At 58.0% G+C, this 12,622-nt stretch overlaps 1 protein-coding gene across 12 annotated transcripts in view; it reads left to right on the top strand.

Moving 5' to 3' along the window:
• The window catches only part of Fbrsl1 (fibrosin like 1), a 55,729-nt gene that overhangs the window by 18,391 nt on the left and 24,716 nt on the right, over window positions 1-12,622 (top strand). For 10 of the 12 annotated variants that reach the window (XR_002822056.1, XM_023720455.1, XM_023720444.1 and 7 more), the window contains exons 3-4: window positions 8,312-8,416; window positions 9,459-9,494. Coding sequence is in view for 10 of the 12 variants with exons in the window: in XM_023720455.1 (XP_023576223.1) it covers window positions 8,312-8,416; window positions 9,459-9,494 (141 nt within the window). In the remaining 2 variants the exon portion in view is untranslated. Of the gene's footprint in view, window positions 1-8,311; window positions 8,417-9,458; window positions 9,495-10,101; window positions 10,163-12,622 lie in introns of those variants that run through there. The other 2 variants (XM_023720454.1, XM_023720450.1) reach the window with 2 other exon arrangements.

The raw sequence follows: 12,622 nt of genomic DNA, 5'->3' as shown, positions 1-12,622 counted from the left end.
TCTGTGGGTTTGGCTATTCTGAAGTACTGATGGCTAATTGTAGTGTTCATGACCCGTCTGGTGACCACAGAACACAGCACAGGGGCCGGGGAGATGGCTCAGTAGAATAAGCACTTCCTTGGCAAGCGCAAGAGGCTGAGTTCAATCCCTGGTTCCGCAAAAAAAAAAAAAAAAAACCAACAAAAAAACCAGCTCTGTGGGCCTGCTTGGGCCGGGGGATGGGTTTCTACCTGGGATATAGGCCTGGGCTCTGCAGCTGCAGTGTGTGGATTTAGTGTAGCATTCCTGTATAGTCACCCAGGGGCACAGCCTGGTTACTGACCCTTGAGAGACACAAGAAGCCATCGGCCACCAGCCTCTTCTGCTGGGGCCTCCCATGCCCACGCAGCACTGTTGTGGGGTGCGGAGCAAGTTGAGGCTGGTGGGTGCCTGCTGAGCTGTAGACAAAGAGAGTGAGTTTCTGGAGTGTTCAATGCGTCCACAGTAGTTCCCGGAAGTGACTCAGTTTACTATGCCTCTGGGAGGTGAGGTAGACCCTGCAGTGGGGTTTGGTTGGTCCCTACCTCTCAGCACATCCTCCCAGCAGCCAGCCTGGCCCTTCCTGGGGTCTGCACACCTGAATGTGTGCACGCCCATGTGCATGTGTGCCAGCTTAGGCCTCTCTGGAGGAGCAGGCATCTGCATCTCGGTCCATGTGGCTGCTTGAGGGCAGAAGCTGGCTGCTGGCTCCAGATGCCATAGGAACAGATGGGTACCTTGGGCAGGGGGCATCCTGGCAGCCAGGGAGCGAGAGGAAAACCCAGAGAGCATCTTCCCTTCCACTGGGCCAGGGATTGGCAAGGAGGGTCATCAGTGGTCCCCCGTGGCAGGCATGGGTGTAGTGGGAAGTGTCTCAAGCTTCAGAGTGGCCCTGGGGTGAGCAGCCACTGGTGGGAACAGCCTATGAGCCGCAAACAGCGTTGTGAGCCTTTGGCAGGTCGCACCCCAGAGGTGAAATGGTCATGTATCCTGAGTTCACGTCATCAAAATGGTGTCCCCTCCAACATGATCAGCGTGCCAGTTACCAGTGAGCTGTTTTTAGGTTCTCTGGCTTTGTGCCAAGCCTTACGGCGCTGTGCTTCCCTGTCCATGTCTGCTGCCGTCCTAGGCTTCCACGGTTGGTGTTCTCTCCAGCCCAGCTCCTCAGTGGGGTGCCTCACTGAGCCTCTGAGCCCAGCGTGCCCTTGCCAACTTTGTCTCCCCAGCTTAGGGGCGAGCCTTGTGTGTGCCCAGATGATTGCACCAGAAGTTGGAAATTGCTTCTGTGCCTCCTGCCTAGCACACACTGCAGGTTCCTGGCTCCCTCTGAACAGATTACCAAGAGGATAATGGATGCAGTATCAGATGCGAGGAGGGGCAAGGGTAGAGCAGTCAGTGCTCAGAGGGAGCCCTGCGGCACGAAGTGCTTCCGTGGAAGACGAGGAGGTGAGGCTAGGGGTAAAGCCAGTGCCCAGGCTCCAGCCAAGACCTGGGAAGGAAGAAGCAAACTGGAGGAGGAGGGGCGAGATCATTGAAGGGAACACTGGCACAAAGTGGCCAGAGCCAGAGTTGTTCCTGACAACATCAACCGAGTGGAAAAATCCCTAGCTAGGTGTGCAAGGAGAAAGCAAACTGCGAGGCATAAGGAGCAGGCATGAAATGGGGTGGGTTCTCCAATAAACAGCCTAGTAGAACAAGTTCCTTGGGAGAACAGACACGTCACTCTTAGGTGAAAGCTTCAACTGGACTGAATTTCTCACTTGCACTGGGCACCCTAGGGCCCTGCCTGTGTTCCCCCAGCTACCTGCAGAGTTCCAGATGGCTTGTTCACCTTCGCATAGTATTTCTGGTTCCTGTAGTAGTCCCAGAAACATGAGAGGGCAGGGTGGGAACTGCTGTAGGCCCTCAGGAAGGGAGGCCATCAGTGGCCCATCAATGATAGAGACATCAACTGAGCAAGCTGACTCAGCCCAGAAGTCCCAGCTCCACATGTAATGGCACACACTGCCAGAGTCCATGTTGGCCCAGCGCTGCCCAAGCAGGCAGGCCTGCATAGGCTGGGTGTCAGAAACATAAGCATTTAGGGTTACAGCACATGGCCATAGACCTGTGGTGATACATCACAGGGTAGTGCACTCAGCTCACCCTGTGTCCCTCAGTCATCTGTTAACCACCCATCCACCTCTCTGCCCATCTACCTATCTACGTATCTGTCTGTCATGGGTATCCAACATCCACCCAGATGTCCATTGCATATAGCCACTGATAGATAGCCACCTACCACCCATGGATAGCCACCTACTCATCCATCTACCTATCCTTTCATCTACCTGCCCATCTTTCCACTAACCCATCTACTCACACATCTATCTGTCTACCACCCACTCATTCTTCCATTCACCCCTCCATCCACCTACTCTTCTATCCATCGGTCATCTATCCACCCATTGATTCACCCATCCACCCACCTGTCTGCTCACCATGTACCTACTCATTCTTCTACCCAGCCACCTATCCATCCGTCTACCCACTCACCCATCTATTCATCCACCTCTACTCATGTACCATCTACCCCTCCAGTGATTCACCCATCCACCTATGGGTATCCATTGAACCATCCCTCTGCTAGCTTTCGACCTTCTCATCTGTTTGTCATCAGCCTATCCATCATTTACTCATCTCTCCATCCACCCATCCGAACCCAATATTAAGCAGCTGAAGAAGGTGGCTGCACTTGGGACAGCAGCTTATTCCCTGACATTACTGGCTCTGGGAACACGTGGTCATCTTAACACTGCCTGAGCCCCTTCTTACTGTCTTCCAGATAGAGGCAGATGACAGCCTGGCCTGCTGGGTCTTCACAGTCTACTGTGTGGAGAAACCAACAAGCAGTCTATATTAAGCAGCTTTGCATCACTGTGACAAAGGACCTGTGATAATCACCTTGTACAGAGAGATGTTGGCTTATCATGGTGAAAGCTCAAAGCGGAAATTGTTCACCTAATGCAGCCAGGAAGGGGCCAGAGTCCCAGTATCCCCTCAAGAGCACATTCCCCAACAGTAGTTTCCTCCAGGCCCCACTTCCTCTCTGTAGCACACCAGGGAACAGGCCTTCAGCTCCCCTCCTCCCTCACTTTTAGGGGGTCTTTCGGGGTGCTGGGGGGGTTCTGGAAGGAGTGAGGCTTGTACTGAGCTGAACAGAGCCACAGAGGGGGACAGGTGACTGGCTGGCGCTGAGGTCCCACCGACAGCTGTACCCCTTTCTGCCTGCAGTCCTACATGGAGGGAAGTCTCTCCACAGGCTCTACACCCTGGCCTCCATGTGTGCATCACGGGGGCACCCCTCCGTGCATTGGGGACTCTGGCATGACAACGGTCCGTGTATGGGTGTGAAGAGGTGCCCCAGTTCTCTCCCGTGTTTATAGGAGCCCAGGTTGGGCAGACAGCCTGACTGACACTGCGGAAGCCCCATTGGGGTACCTAGGAAGCAGTCTGTGCAGGCCTTCAGTGCCTATGTGAGCTCCCTCTGTGGGCTGACCTGTGTCCACCCTTCCCGGACATGTCCCCTACCTCTGCAGATGGACACTATGCCCTGAGGCACAGCCGGGCTGTGCTACTTTCTGTCCAGGCTTATGAGGAGAGACATGGATTTGGCAGATGCACATTTGGTTGGTGCTAGGCCCAGCACAGGTCAGGCTGGAGCTGGCCGTAACCAGGACAGAGGCCCTGCCTACAGGTGCCTGGAGTGCTGCAGACAGTAGTTTAGTCAACAGGAAAGTACTTTTCCGGCTCACAGAGCTCAGTGTGATGAGAAGGAAGCAGAGCTGGAGGACTCAGAGCCCATGGGGATGGATCCAACCCTGCCCTAGCTGGGTGACCCCCCAGGCCCAGCTCTGAGGGAGACTGGGGACCACGTGGTCTAGGTTACCACCATGGCAAGAGCAGGCTGGTAACCGATGGATATGTGTGCAAAGGCTGGTGCCCACAGTCAGGGTGGCTTGGCCGGGAGGCACCAGGAGCTTCCCAGGAGAGCATGGACTACAGCCCTGTGGCAGCTGAAGTCTTAGGGAGGCCAGGACCTGACATTGGAGCCCCAGTCCCAGGATCTGAACGTCCAAGGAACCAAGCAGGGCTGGGGCTGATATAGCTGTGGGTGGGGGGCCAGCACCCAGGCCCTCAGCAGCCAGCTCACAGCCCTGCCTGCACCTGTGAGTTGGGCCAGTGCAGGCCATGGGTGGGATGCCACCCTCTGGAGCTGGCAAGGCTCTGGACCCAGACTCTAGACAGCAGGTCTTCCTGCCAGGGGCTGAGCGGGGCACGGGGTGGCCATGCTGTGGACTGTGTTGCATCTCGGCAGGCAAGGTTCGGAGGATGTGGTCGCTTCCTCCTGGGCAGTAGCCCAGCCCATCCTCTGGTTCCCAGGACTGCAGGTCTCAGGGGCTGTGGCGGGTCACAGGCCGAACTGGTGACTGGGGCAGCATCTCCCTGTCTGGGACTCCAGCTGCTTAGGCCACCAGCTGCCCTACCTCAGTCATCACCCCTGCTGACCTGTGGGGCCAGGAGGCCTTGTGGTGCAGAGTACAGACAGGCTGGAGTCTGAGTGGTCTCCAAGCGTCCTGTGCCTGTTGCGCACTATAGTCTGTGGCCCTGGGCTGGCTGACTTCTGTAAGGAGCTGGAGGAGACGGATGTCGCTGCCCTGTTCTCAGCAGGACACACCTCAGGGCCCCAAGTTAGAGGAGTTATGCGTAGAATCTACCACCTGTCTGGCCCTGAGGGCACTGGGCCCGGGCCAGGGAATGTGGGTGGGGCTTTGGGAGAAGGGCTGGGTGGGGTGTGGGGATAGGGCTGGATGAGTGTGCAGTCTGAGATAGGGGAGTGATCCCCTATGTTCCTCCCACTGGCACTGGGAATTTGGAGTCTAAATGATGGCTAAGGGACATAGTGTAAATTTACACACACAACTCACGGCCAGGGTCATATGGAACTCCCCATTTCCCTGACCAGGCTGCACCCTCATCTTGTTGACGGGATGAGTCAGGGCTCAGTCCTCAGCCCTGGGAACTGGACTCCAGAGGCTTCCTCTGCACACCCAGAGGTGTTGGTAGTGCCTTGGTCGAGGTCCTCAGGGGTGTGAGTCCTGGCAGGTGTCGGTGTTGAGTGGTGTCTTGGCCACACTAAAAGGGGTGTAAGTTTCCCTGTCAGCCCACAGCTGGTACCTTATGCTGCTGGTCCCTGTCAGCCTGCCATGGTTATCAGGTCCCTCTAGGTCCTACTCAGGAAGTGTGAGCCTTGCAACAGGCTGTGGCTGAGGCTGCTAGTGGTGCGTGTGGCCGGGGCACTGCCCACCTGAGGCACTCTGGCTGTGGACTGGGCTTGCAGTTCAGACGTGGGTCAGAGCTCTTGAGGCTGCTCTCTGGAGGACTTGTGACCTCTGGTCTGTCCAGAGTCCCTGTGTGTTGCTCCCACTGCCCCCCCTACCTTTTCACACTCCATTGCCCCCTTTTCTGGGGCCTTAGCCTTGTGCACCCCTAGAGCTACATGGCCTACAGCCAGGGAGACCTAGGGTCCTGGCTGCCTCTAGCCTGGTCCCTGCCTACAGTGGGTGGCCAGCACTCAGGGCACCTCCTGTCCCCAGACCTGCCTGTAGAACCCTGTGAGCCCAAGTGCAGTCCAGTAGCGCAGGCTGAAGCTCACGGCCCCAGAGTGCACTTCGGAACACGCAAGGTCAAAACAATTGTGGGCCCCAGAAACAGAGCTGAGACACGGGCTCACTGAAGCCCCAGCGGTGGCTACTCGCTGACCTCTTCCCTTACTCCTTCGGTTACTTCCTCAGGATCTGTCACAGGGCATACCTTTCTCTGAACTGTGGAGAAAGCAGGGCCCTGGCCTGGACCAGGCTGCCCAGACTCCCTCCCTGTATGGGGCTGGATGAGAGGTAGGCAGGAGGCCAACCCAGCCAGGCCTCCAGGGCAGGGGTGGGAACCAGTGTCGTAACTCAGATGCCCTAAGGGGCTTTGGCCAGGGGTTGGAGACTGCAGGCCCAGAGAGGGCTCCCTAAATGGGTGGCAGGTGTGCCTGTCCTGAGAGGTGGGCAAGGCTGTGTGTGGCTTTGGCACTGCCCAGGAAGCTCTGTGGGGCCTCGCATCCTGCCCTGCCTACAAACCTCTTGTCACTGAGGCTGCAGCCATGGACAGCCAGATATGACCAAGAATGGACTTTAGTGTGTCTGACCCCACCCTGGCTCAGCCCTGTACCTCACACGCTGTGGGGTCCTCGTTGTGGTGTCTCTGGGTAGATGGGTCTGGATGGACTTTCATGGGTTTCCCTCTGCCTGCCACCACCCTGCAGACTTGGCCATCCTCTGGTACTATCTGAAAAACAGCTCCTGTGGGCCCCAGGAGTGTAGGGACGCATGTCCCGTGTTCAGAGCCTAGAGCAGTGCCAGCTTAGAGGAACTTGGTGAATGCTGGCTGGTTGGTTGGTTAGCTGGCTAGCTGGCTGGCTGGTTGTTTGCACGGGCAGATGAGTGGACTAGCAGATGGACAGATGGACAGGATTTGGGGGCAAATGGCCTAAGGGTGAATACTACCACAGAGACTCCTGTCTACCTTCCCAGGGCAAACACGGCACCTTCTGGCCCAGGTGTAGACAGGAAGGCCCAGGAATCTGACTTGATCTTTTGGGCTCTGCAAGCAAGTTGAAGGAGAAAGCAGCCCTGCCTCCTCCCTCTCAGGGGTGTGTGGGTTTGTCCCAACCCTGCTTCTTCCCCACCCCAGGTGCCCTTATGCAGTAAGCAGCCCACACAACTGTTCTCGGCAGCCCTGAGCCAGGCTTTTCTTGTCCCTGCAGTGTCTCTGGGTTGAGCCTCTTCTCCTGGTCAGGTGTCTTCCTTGAGCCCACCCCAAACTGCTGTCCCCACGCTGTGCATGCAGTGGGTTGGCAGTGATGACAGGGTCCCAGAGGGTCAGCAGGCCACACGTGCAGCTGCTACAGTGCCTCTGCAGGTGCTGGAAATCCACACTCCTAAGGGATTCATGGTGAGGTTGATGCTCAGGGGCCCTGGGACAAGGTTCCTCAGCCAGAGCATGGCACATGGGCAGGGTGGCTAGAGGGCCCTTGGGAGACCCATCACCAGCCATGAGAACAGGGACACATAGCAGATGCTATTCTGTGTGCTGATCGCAACACTTGTCCTCTATTCATGAGGTCTGACCTCAATTCAAAACCCACCCTGCCCCCACATTCACCACCCTGTGCCTCACACATGAGTCCTGCCTGGGGACACTGGGCAGGGTCCTGGTAGGCCACCTGGATGTGACCTGACCCCATCTGGGTCTTGTCACCGGCCCCTCTGTCCACCACACGGGGACAGGGAGTACTCGGCAGGGGTGGCTGTAGAGCAGAGCCAGGGAGTAGGGAGGGAGGGCTTTCTTGCCTGGGAGGTGTTGCAGCTGTCCGGTCTGAGCCACCCTGGCCGGTCTGGGACAGGTGTGCAGGACTTCCACGGGCTCGAAAATGTCCCGACGCAGGACTTTGGCCACAGGTGGGGCTGAGTGCACACTGGGGACTCTAGGATGGGCTGGCAGGGTGGCTGGGGCCGAAGTGTCCCTGTCCAATCCTGCATGCTGGCCAAGAACTGTGACCCCAGTTGGGCAGCAGGTGTCCCTGCAGCAGCCAGGGAGGCTGGTATGGGCCTGGGGTCCTTGCCAGCGTGTCCAGGCCTGACCTCTGGTGCCCGTCCCTTCCTGCACGTCTGCAGATTTAGAATCACTACCAAATAAAAAGTGGCACACACACAGGGACCCACTTCAGCCTGGGTGTCACACCCTGGCCTCAGCTTTCTGCCTGGGAGCTTCTCTTGGGAGCTGTTGCAATGACAGCACGCTGGTTGCTGGTGCTGGTGCCCGGACCCAGGGTCGGCTCTGTCCCTCAGGTAGTAAACTGAGGCCCAGGAGCGAAGCCGTGGCCTGAGGGCGCACAGCCAGGGACATGCTATGCCAGCAAGGAAGCGTTTTGGGCGAAGTGAATGTGTGTATGGCTGGGCAGGACAAGGTGGGCGTGGAGGAGACCTCGTGGGCCTCCTGTTGCACCAGGGTGCCCTGGCACTGAGAATGGGCTCTGCACGCCACCATGCCCCCAAGCCCTCCCTCAGCTGAGGTCACCCTGCTGAGGTCAGCTGCCTGGGAGGCCCTGGGCTGGCTCTGTGCCTAGTGGATGTGGGACATGGGTGGGACAGGCCAGGTGCATGCAGGGCCAAGGGTGTGCCATACTGAGACTGCCCTTTGTCCCCAGATGAAGGTCACCATATCCAGAGGGGGCGACCAGAACAGTGGTGATGACAGTGTCCTTGAAGCCACCAGCTCCTGCTGGAGCCACTCCCAGGACCAGCTCAGTGATGTGAGTCCCACACCTGCTCCGGGGTGATGGCCTTCGAAGCCCTGCATCCGTTGTGGGGTTGCAGGTTCACTTGCAGGCTATGGTTAGTGATTGTCGAACCCTCACAGCGCCCAGATCTTACCTCAGGACCCTGGAGCATGCTCCTGGAGAGATGGCCTGGCCACCAGGACCCTGTGTGGGAAGCCAGTGTCCCCTGTGCTTGTGGCTATGGGTGGAGTTTGTCTGCAGTGAGCCCAAGTGTAGGACCCTCTGTGGAGCACGCTGGGGGTGGGAAGCATCTCTCCTGCCAGCAGCTGCCCTGGGACTGACCAAGGCCACAGCATGGTGGGCTGTGTGTCTCCTAGGGACCAGCAGTGCAGGCAGGGGCCTAGAGCTCAGCCAGCTCAGGTCAGATGGGGAGACCTGAGGTCAGATGTGGGTCAGCACAGGCCAGTTGTGCACAGCCAGGGATTTGACCAGGGTCAAGATGCATTAGCTGACCCATCTCTTATGGTGGCTCTAGGGTGAATGAGCGGCCCCGGCATCCCCGAAACGGGCCTGCGGTGTGGCTGCAGGTACAGAGAGGCAGAGTGCCACCAAGCCCGAGGCCAGTGCCCCAGCCGCTGCCCTCCCCTCCCCTTCCTTCTGTTCACTGTCCGTGTCCTCCTCCCTTCCACCAAGGACCCTGGGCAGGAAAGGCACAGCGAGGGAGTAGGAGTGCCTCAAGCACAGACAGGTGTGGGGCATGAGCCTTGGGCTTCCTGCTTCCCTGTGAGGACAGTTGAAGCAGTGCCTGCCCAGTGGGCTGTGAACAAGTGGGCCAGGGCATCTAGGGTATGGCCCTGCAGGACAGCTGGAGCTGCTGGGCTGGGAGGGAGGGGTCCTGCTGCTAAAGGAGGCCCCTGGTACTGGCCCCAGCAGTGTGCCCACCCCAACTCCAGCCCTCTCGGCCCACCAAGCTGCTCAGGCAGGCTTCCTTTCCTGTGGGGCGCTCCTCTGATGGGGTGGTGGGCCCCTGGGCGGGCATGGTCATCACTGACTGTCCTTCCTCCTCTTCCTGCAGAGTTCGGCGCAAGCAGTGTCCGGGAAAGGCTACTCTGTAAGTCCCCTGCTCTCTCTTACCAGAGCCCCACTTGGAGGCCTCCAGCCTGGCATTGCCCTCCCTCCTGGCTGGTTCTCTCCTGCAGCTGGACCTCAGTGAGGGGGCTGAGCCCTGGGCTAGTTTGTGGGGAGCACCCAGTTCAGGGACCCTGTTGGTCAAGGACTGCTTCAGGCTCTGGGTGCCAGGAAGAGGTGCTCACCAGGTCCCAAGGGTACCAGCTGTGGGCCTCGGTGAGGTGTGTGTATGCAGGGGTGTGTAGCAGTTTGCGGCCCCTGGAGAATGAGCCATGAGCTTATGGTGCTATCCGAGGCCTTCTCTGCCTGGCGAAACCTTCAGGCAGGTCAGGTGAAGGCCATGTGCTGGCATCCCTCAGGGCAGTCCCGGCACCCTGCTCCTGACTTACTTGATTTCCCCTTAAGTGTCAGGAGTACTTTAATGATAGCGTAAAACCCAGAGCTCTATAAAGCTGTTGGTTTCTGCAGATTTATGGCCCTTGCCCTGTCCCTGCAGCCCTGGTTTACTGCCAGCTGTCAGCCACTGTGTACATCACAGCAACTTTATAGGGTGCATAATTAACCCATTAATTGCCCTGGGGGCCTTGCAGGAACACCCCAGGTCCCAGGACGCTGGAGTAGAAGCCAAGACTGAATGGCATAGTGACAGATGTGAGTGGAGCCTGCAGAAGCCAGCCCCTGCCCCGCCTCCTCCTCCTCAAGGGGAGGGTCAGTGGCCAGCATTCCTGAGCTCAACTCAGCTCTCAGCTAGAGTGCCTTTGAGCCTGTGACTTGGGCACTCCCTCAGGGTGCTTCAGATCCTGAGACCCTTACCGGTAGCTGGCAACCCTTGGCTAGAGCATCACAGTAGGACCCAGACAAGAGCAGCTGCTTCGTCCTCTCTTCATCCTCCTCTGGGCTCAGCCATGTGCTCCCCTGCATACTCCTGTGAACAATGCCAAGCAGGGAGAGGCAGGGCAAACCCAGGGCTTCTGCGTCTCACAGCCCACACCCACACCTACATCCTGCTGTCTGGGGACATTCTGGACCATGGGAGCCACTGGTGTGCATGCCCACATGTGGCAGTGGGCAAGACTGAGGAAGCTGTGGTTGGAGCTACCACCACATCTGGGAGATGCTTTGCAGAGGGGCTGGACCTGAGCCCCTGTGGGGTGCCCCTAGGCAGGAGGGCCAGGTCCTTGGGCAGACACCAGGCCTTGTGGCTCACATGACATCTGGAAGCATAAAGAGGAGCTGTGCATGTCCTCAAGAGGTCCCCTCTGGCTGGGGTCTCCCTGCTCTGAGCCTGAGCCATTTGTTATTCGGGTCGTCTCCCCAGATGCTGCTTTGTCTGTGTTTTCTAGAAGAACCTATAGTCAAACAGCGAATCGACTAGCGGGGTTCCCTTCTAGGAGGGTCCCCAGGCACTCCTGGAGCCCTAGCGTGTGCTGGCTCTGATGCATATGGCCAGCTTCCATGGCAACTAGGATGTGTTCGGGCCCCGTGTGCAGGTGGGAGCCTGGGCCATGTCTTCCCAACACCTATAGGGTCACCACCCCATAGAACTGTCCAGAAGCTGTGTGGGTACAGGTGTGTATTCATCAGCTTTCCCATCATGGGGGCATAACACCCAACACCCATGGTATTAGTGGATTGTAATTGGGCTCATGTTTTGAGGGAATTCAGTCCATGGTAAGCTGGGGCCAAGGCAGGAACGTCATAGCAGATAGGTTGGAGGGAACAGAGCTGTTCAGTTCACAGTGGCTGGGAAGCAGAGCAGGGGACAGTGCCAGAGAAGAGGGGACCAGATCTAGTCCCAGGCCAGCCAGGTGGACACAAATGGATAGTCACAGGGTAGGAGCCCTCCTGGAAGTGTGGAGAGCAGGGCTAAGATGGGCTGTACCCGGGACTTGAGTTGGCCTTGCCTGGGGCCAAGATGGCTGTGCCCAGAAGAGGCTCAGGCTAGGCAGGGCTGGCGGGGCCAGGGCAGAGTGGCTGTGGCCAACACTGGGTCAGTGTGTCAGGTATGGGTGTGTCAGCTGATAGTGTGGGTGCCTTTGTGCACAAGTGAGTGGGCACCCATCCCAATGCACACCTGGCTCTTTTTATGCTATGTTGACACGTTTGTGTCACACACGTGTCTGTGGACATAGCCTGCATGGGTGCTGTTCATGCCTCATCTAAAGGGACCACACAGTTCTCTTGGTTTGTGTGTGTGTGCAGTATATGTGTGCCCCTGTGTCTCACAGCTCTATGTGTTCCTGTGTTTATGTACATACTTTGTGTGCATGTGTCTGCAAATCCCATGTATGTGCCTGTCTCCGTGTCCTGTGTCTGCATGTCCCCTGTCCTGTGTACATGCGTCCATGTCCCTGTGTGTTTAGATACATGAGTCATCGCTGTGTCCCTCTGCCTGTTGGGGAGCCTGGCTGTGTGGCCCTGAGGAGCCACACCTGCATGCAGCCCTCTTCCCCAGCCTGCTCTGCTCTGAACCTCTGCTGAGTGCTGTGGCCTTGTCAGCTGGCCCAGCTTTACACATGAAGCACAGCCCTACTGGGCTGGGATCACCTGCCCACTGGGACACAGGTGTGGTAGAAGAGCTGTTTCCAGCAGACAGGGAGGGCTGAGGGGTCCATGGTGGGGGATTGTAGCCTGGAGCCTCCATATCCCCCCCCCACTGCCCTGGGTTAGAGCTGGGCCCAGGACAGATTATGTCCACCTCACTAGTCCCTGGCATGGCACACGTGCTCCATGCTCAGTGCTGGGTGACTGTGGTGTGGCTGAGGCTTCAGGTAAGAAGGTTACCCTGACCCCAAGAGCTGATAGGCTGAGCGGCGAGGACTCATGTGCAGTGCAGAAGCAGCACATGCAGAACACTGTGGCAGCAGGAGGGGTGGTAGATCCTGGGATGCACGTAGGACTCCATCCCACTGTCTCTTGAGCCACAGGTATCCAGGCCACCCTGGCTCACCTGGCCACATTCTTGTGCCCACACTCCCTGCTCCTCTCCCAGGCTCCTGCACTCTGCCCCTCCTTCTCTATCTCTCAACCTGGCTGTGTCCTCCAGTGACTCTTCTGCCCCAAATGGCTTTGTCCCCCAGCCATTGCTTATCAGGTAGCCAGGTCCCTCTC

The sequence above is a fragment of the Octodon degus genome, unplaced genomic scaffold, assembly GCF_000260255.1.
Source record: "Octodon degus isolate 3935 unplaced genomic scaffold, OctDeg1.0 scaffold00076, whole genome shotgun sequence".
NCBI lineage: Eukaryota > Metazoa > Chordata > Mammalia > Rodentia > Octodontidae > Octodon > Octodon degus.
Note: the sequence above shows the minus strand (reverse complement) of the source record. Positions and strands in the feature narration are given on the sequence as shown.